General features: G+C 53.4%; 1 protein-coding gene across 1 annotated transcript; it reads right to left on the bottom strand.

The window, feature by feature from the left end:
* Positions 1–2,330: 2,330 nt before the first annotated feature.
* On the bottom strand, positions 2,331–6,283 carry LOC147218175 (corticotropin-releasing hormone-binding protein-like). Its single transcript, XM_086173750.1, has 7 exons — positions 6,137–6,283; positions 5,970–6,057; positions 5,607–5,764; positions 4,725–4,935; positions 3,935–4,089; positions 3,705–3,825; positions 2,331–2,812 (listed from the first exon to the last, which is right to left on the bottom strand). The coding sequence occupies exons 1-7, from the start codon at positions 6,215–6,217 to the stop codon at positions 2,658–2,660; spliced, it is 969 nt and encodes a 322-aa protein (XP_086029876.1). The 5' UTR covers positions 6,218–6,283; the 3' UTR covers positions 2,331–2,657.
* Between the last annotated feature and the right edge of the window lie 605 nt (positions 6,284–6,888).

Here is a 6,888-nt window from a genome sequence, read left to right on the forward strand (position 1 = left end):
ATGGTCAAAGACGGTGAAATGAGGCACATTCACACATGTTTAGGCCGTGCACGCCTGAGGCGGTGCATGTAATGAGTGGTGATGGGTCCGGCGTGCACGGGTCAGCTGCCAGCGGAGGGCATTTACTGCTTGAACTTTCTCTCTCCTCTAATTAACGTTTGATTGGCCGAATGCAACATGCAATACTTTTAATTCTGGCCGTTTCAGTTGGAACTCCAGCATCTGTTGCTATCAACCCCTCCGAACCCCCGACCCCATGCGACTCTAGGACTTGTTCACATCAAAAAAACAGAAGGGGGTGAATGAGTGAAATTATCGGGATTTTTATTGTTTCTCGTAATAATCTCATAATCTTTGTTTAGATTATGACGGTACCTGCGTGCGCTGTTACCATAATGGAGCAACTCAATTATGACCAAACAAAATGACTTTCCTGCTTGAGAAGTGCAGGTCGGATCATCTGAAGCCAAACGTGGATGAAGAAGGAAACTGGAGACACGTCGTCTCTCAAAGCAGAGCATTTAGTTTCCGTTCCTCTTTACATTACATTTGGCAGACGCTTTTATCCAAAGCCACTTACAATAGAGGACATGAGGACCTCTTCTGTGGAACCATCTTCCAATCTCCGCTCACTTTATTTAAAACCTTTTATAGAAAACTCAGTGTTAGCATTAGCCTAGCCTCTAGTGATGCTGCCATGGACATCCCATGAAGCTCCACCCCCCAACACTCCTCCTCTCCTCCTCCAGGTCCTTACATCACTGCATGATGGTGACCTCACATCTTCTCCCAAGCTCGAGGCTCTCATTGGTCAGGCTCCGAGGGGGCGTGGCTTAACCTACAGCTTATTACTTGACCTACTTGACCTTATTTCTTTTAGGAATAATGGAAGTTCTTATCGTATGATGTCAGCTATTAGCATGTAGCTCCTTCGTGGCCCTGCTTTCTCTCAGCCTATCCGGGCCGGTCCAGGCAGAAGGTCGGCCACACCGAGGACGGTGTTTCCTCGCCACTGGTTTTCTGTAGATCATCTTAAAGAGTGTAGGAAGAGATCTCACAAGACGGGCTTCTGATCCGGCACCATGTGGAGAACATCGGACTTGACTTGTATGTTCATAATCATGAGGTAGAAAAACCCTCCGAGCTTCTCCCAGCCGCTGGTCTTGTTCTCCCACCTGCAGTGTGAACCCCCACTGACACCTGCAACCTCCAGTGAGAAGTGTGTGTGTGTGCGTGTGTTACCATGACAGCCACAGAGCCTTAGCATGTTTAAGCGGCGCGTTGTTGCATTTTATGCTAGTGTTTCAAATATGCTCACCGCTCACAACAAATAAGACTTCCCCCTCGCTGGCGTCCGGAGAACATTTCATTCTCCAACGGAGACCAGAAATTGCGGCGGATCGAGCGAAAAAGACATCCGCCGCTTAATTGAATCATCACGGCTGAGCAGGTTTGAGATTAATTCCACATAAGGAGAAGATCAAAAGCGAGCCGGCTGGAAGGCTGTCGAGGGGAATAAGAGCGCCGGGGCTCGTGGGATAATCCCGTTACTCGCCGACGCCGAGGAGCCGCGGCCACGCACGAGCCGGAGATGAAGGGGAAGCGGCGGGGCCGCGGCGAGACCCGCGCTCTCTCGGCGCCGAGACGCAAGATCTCGCCAAAGAAACAGAAACAGAACGCCTTTTTTAATTTTAGTCCCGAGAAACCGTCAGCCATTCCAGGGTTTGCCTCTGGAACAGATTGGATTACAAGAAATCAGAGAAATACCACATGCGTCACTGCTCAACGCTGATTGCCAAGGACATTTTAACAGTGGGGATGCTCACACACACACACACACACACACACACACACACACACTGTTATTATTCCTCTTCCCTATCAGCGCTCCGCTTAGGCATTTCTATTTAATACTAAGAGACTGTCTATTTTCTGGTTCCCTTCCTTTGACCGCGGAGTGTGTTCTCCAGCAGAAGCTCCAGTGAAGAACACACACACACACACACACACACACACACACACACACACACACACACACACACACACACACACACACTGATCTGGTCTTCTCTGGAGAACCTGATACACGGTGGTCGCGTCGAAGCACAGAGGTTTCTTTGTTTTCTTTTTTTTTTTCAATCTGAAACTCATGGACAAATAAATATGACACTGGTTGTGTAACGATGATTATCACCCGTGACACAGTTCACCTCCGGGCGCACACACACACACACACACACACACACACACACACACACACACACACACCAGCTTTACCCTGGTTGTGGTAAAAATACAGGGAGGCACAAAGCAGAGCGTGGAGGACGTGCTTGGTCATGCAGGTCACGTTTATTTCCAGTATATGAGGTGGATATTACACAGTGTGACACACGGGGATCTGCACTTGATGAGACAAAGGAACGAGAAGATCAAACCCTGCGAGATCATTTGAAGGAAAATAACAAATCCTCCAATTAATACAAACATGATCGGGACAGCGAATGAAACATGTGGCGCAAAACATTCTGCAAATAAAAGATGTAGTGACAGCTTGAGTCCAACGGGACCTTTTCACTGGAGTGACGTATTTACATTTGGGCCTCTGAGTGTGTGTGTGTGTGTGTGTGTGTGTGTGTGTGTGTGTGTGAGGGAGACTCTCACTCCACAGTGCAGAAGTTGTCCAGGCTGTTCTCTTGAGTCTTGGGCAGCTCGTTGCGTTCCAGTAGGCGGTACTGGAAGGAGACCCGATTGACGTAGTTGCCGCTGGAGACCAGCCTCACCACCGAGTTATCACAGCCGATCTTCATCTGGGCTGGGGGGCGCACACACACACACACACACACACACACACACACACACACACACACACACACACACATTTCACACATTTCACACTCCTGCTTCTGGGCAGCTTTTCCGAGGATCTCAATACATCAGGATCCTGGTCTTCTGGTCGTCAGAAGAAAAGGCAGCCATATTTGTGTCTCTACATTGGACTCCATTCTAATCCCAGGAGCTCCAACCTTCTCCACATTTTGTTTTTGTGTTTTATTTTTGGCAGATGATGGAGTGAGAAGCTCTTTGACCAGCAGTCGCCTGGGAGGGACCTTCTTGAAGGCATTTCGCTGACGTGCGATTGGATCTCAGTGCTTGTTTTCCCACCCTGGCAGTGGACTGGGCAGGACCATGATGCACCAAGAACACCTGCTATGTTCAACCTGCTGTCATACGTTCATTCATTCATTCATTCATTCATTCATTGTCTGGCCTGCTTCTCCTGCAGTCTGGACCACAAATGCAGACGTCCAACCGTTCACATTCTCATCCACACATCTGGACAATGCAGGGTCTACACTGAACCTTCTGCATGTGTTTGGACTGTGGGAGGAACCCTGAGGAACCCTGAGGAACCCCATGCAGACACCTGGAGAACATGGAGACGCTGCAATGACAGGCCCTTTGTGGGAGTCTAACCCGGGACCTTCTGCCTGTGAGGAGGTTCTAAGCTCTGCTCCACCACGGCCGCCTCCAGCACGGTGTTAAACGCGAGCGAGAGCTAGCGTAGCTCCAGGAGGACGATACGTGTCTACATTCCTTACATCACATCTGATTTGGAGGACTGAGTTGAACCGACCGGCCGCCGAGGAGACCAGGATGGACTCCAGAACCGGACTCGAGAACTGGCGAGATGAACGGAGACTCACCGAGCCCGCTGAGGGAGAAGCAGAGGTCGGCCACGGGGAACATCCTGGACGTGTCTACTCCGTTGCCTCCAAGAAGTTCCACATAGTCGCCGGAGCCCGAACAGCCGGACCAAACACGCTCCTGAAAGCAAGCCGAGAACCACGCGGCTGTTGGAGCATCTTCTGCGGATGGTTGCGGCAGGACGGGTGGAAGGAACCGACCGCGGGGCGTCAGCCCGAGGACGTCTCACCTTCGGGCTGAGCTCGTTGCTCTTGGCCTGCCCCAGGCTGAGCTCCGTCACACGGATCTCCACCGGGTAGATGATGGAGAAGCTGCAGTTCCTGCGCTGATGGGGCATCACCATGGTGAAGCTCCCCTCCGGACTCTGGGACATGATGTTGCAGGCTTCATACAGACGGAGGGAAAGATGGAAAATTAACGGGTTTGACGTAAGAGAAGAGGATCCAGAGAAGAAGCAGAAGAAGACCGATCTGGGGTTGAGGAGGCAGGACCTTCTCAAGTCCTGATAAGAAGGTGAGAGAGGATCACCTGCCTCCATCCAACCTCCCGTCCTCCATCAATAAACCCATCTGATTTTCCTCCAGACCTCCTCCAACCTCAGCATTCTTCTACCCAGATCTCCACCATCCCTCTGTCCACGTCTAAACCATCTGAGTCTGACCTCCAAAACGTCTACTGTGCGCTGTCCCTCTGATGGACTCCTTCCTGCTCCTCTCCACCCCCCTCACCCCCAAAGAGGAACCTGCTGTCTTCTCCTCAAACCATACCGAGAAAGGACGGTGTCCTTCACAGCCGTCAGCGGAAGCTGATGGAGATCAAGATGAAGAACAGCCTGAGCTCTGATGGTCCTGCAGGTGGAAGGCCAGAGGACCTCCAAGGCAAGTGTAACTTTGGCTAAACATCTTGAGGACACCTGACTTCACGTTGAACGGCAGAGGAGAGACCTTCATCCATCCCTTCCTCTCAGTGCTTGACGGCTCTGCCCTGGACTGACCTCAGAGACGTGTGGTTGGACTCACGGAAAGGGTTGCGTAGCTTCCTCACGCCGAGGGTGAAGCCGCTGTCGGGGCCGTGGAGGCGGAAGAAGACCATGGCGACGTTCTGGGAGGAGCGGCTGGAAGCTGCCGGAGCTCCGGAGGAGCAGTAATCGGTGTAGCGCCGGTGCAGAGGGAGCGGGTGGTCCTGACTGCTGGGGAACTTCTCGCCCTTCAGAACCCAGCCATCAAACATCTGTGGGCGACCCGGGATGACTTAACGTCCAGAAGGTCTGAGATCACGTTCCAAAACACACATTCTGAAGGTTCTCAACCGCAAACTTTTATTTTATTATTCATCATCTCATTTATTCAGCATCTACATTGCTCATCCGGCAGTCAGGATGGAAGGGAGGTCTGTGATTGGGCGAGAGGCGGGTTGACCCTTGACCAATCGCAGGGCCTCATACGGAAACGTCCAATCACTCACACGTGTGGACAATGCAGGGTCTCCACTGAACCTCCTGCATGTGTTTGGACTGTGGGAGAACCCGGAGGAACCCGGAGGAACCCGGAGGCTCCACACAGGAAGGCCTCCTGTGGGAATCCATCATAAACTCTGTGGATCCAAACGGATCCCAGGAGGAGCTGGAGATGATGGTTTTAAAAGGAGGGTCTGTTGAAGAAGTTTGAACAGTTATCTTCTACCTTCTGGACCCACAGTACCTCCAGCGAGAAGCAGCCAGCATCTTCCCCCACCCTGCCTGACACCAACTACAACCGGATTCACTCGCCGTGAAGAACGTGACCGAGGCGGAGGAGATCCGGACGGGCTTTGGCACCGTTTGGATCAAACCGTAGAAGATGAATTCGAGTTCTGGGGTTTAGATGAGCGGGTGATCTATCTGCTCGGCGGGCGAAGCCAACCTTGACGAAGTCTCCGGCCTGGCAGTCGATGCTGACGTCGGAGAGCTCCAGAGCGATGACCTCGCCGGGCTCGCCGATGATGAAGGCGGCGCAGGCCAGCTGCGGCCGGGACGCCGAGAAGGTGAAGAAGCCTTCGGTGGCCACCATGTCCAAACACCCTGTCCGGGAACACGGGGATCCCTTCAACACACGCATCCGGAACCTTCTCGGCGCGTCGACTCCAACGTGCAAAACATGTCAAATAAAGCAGGTCTCACTCATGGAGACCACATGGAGACCACATGGAGACCACATGGAGACCACATGGAGACCACATGTCCAGGGGTGGAGATCCACGGAAGGGTTAACGAAGGGTCTACTCACGGAGAGGTCTGCGGAAAGCAAAGTCCTCCGACTGTCTCTTCTGCTCCGAGCTGAGAAGGGAATAGAATCCGTCGGAGGCGCCGTAGTCCTGAGGAGAAACACAAGCACCACAGGTCGCGTCCACGTGCACGAGGAAACCCTGCCCGACGCGCCGGCTGAGATCTTACCTCCACGTAGCGACCGAGCAGCATCCTCGAGGAGAGGGACATGAAGAAGAGGAAGAGCTGTGCGCGCACAACCGCCGACATGCTGCGGTGTGTGTGTGAGTGTGTGTGAGTGAGTGTGTGTGCGTGTGTGTGTCTGGATTATGTGTTTCCCGGAGCGGAGCGGGGAGGAAGTGCAGCGCCTCCGATGTGGCGGCTTTTATAGCAGCACGGGCGGGCCGGCCTGCGGAGAGAAACTGAGCGGCACATCAGCCCGAGTCTGATCACCGATCTGAGCCGGCAGGAGCTGCGGCGCCCGCGGGCCGGGGAGGACGCCACGCACACGGAGGACGCCACGCACACGGAGGACGCCACGCACACGGAGGACGCCACGCACACGGAGGACGCCACGCACACGGAGGACGCCACGCACACAGCCCGCCATCCTCCTGCATGCTGTAGCCCAGACGCCATCGCTGAAACTGTGCTACAACTAAACTGTTGGTGGGCTGGAGCACTGTGGGGTTCTGTGGGGTTCTGTGGGGTTCTGTGGGGTTCTGTGGGGTTCTGTGGGTTGCTTTGCCTCACTGTTGTGCTCCCCATCTGGCCTGACATCCAGAGCCAGATGGACGTCCTGTTGGATGAAGACTACTATGCACTGAATGCACAGATCTTTTCTCCTCCTCCTCCAGGAGTCTCCACGACCAATCCACCTTCTCCAAATTACCCCGCTGTCTGGATCTTCTTCTCTTACGTCAACTAACTTCATGTCCTCT

Source organism: Fistularia commersonii, chromosome 26 (genome assembly GCF_037954325.1).
Source record: "Fistularia commersonii isolate RoL2024-O1a breed Wild chromosome 26, RoL_Fcom_v1.0, whole genome shotgun sequence".
Classification (NCBI taxonomy): domain Eukaryota; kingdom Metazoa; phylum Chordata; class Actinopteri; order Syngnathiformes; family Fistulariidae; genus Fistularia; species Fistularia commersonii.

Excerpts from the sequence above, each read along its gene's own strand:
- LOC147218175 (XM_086173750.1), bottom strand. The coding sequence starts at position 6,217 with ATGTCGGCGGTTGTGCGCGCACAGCTCTTCCTCTTCTTCATGTCCCTC. Across the intron at positions 6,058-6,136 it reads TGCTCGGTCGCTACGTGGAG|GACTACGGCGCCTCCGACGG; the intron begins GTAAGATCTCAG and ends GTTTCTCCTCAG. Across the intron at positions 4,936-5,606 it reads AGGCCGGAGACTTCGTCAAG|ATGTTTGATGGCTGGGTTCT; the intron begins GTTGGCTTCGCC and ends GGTCGCCCACAG.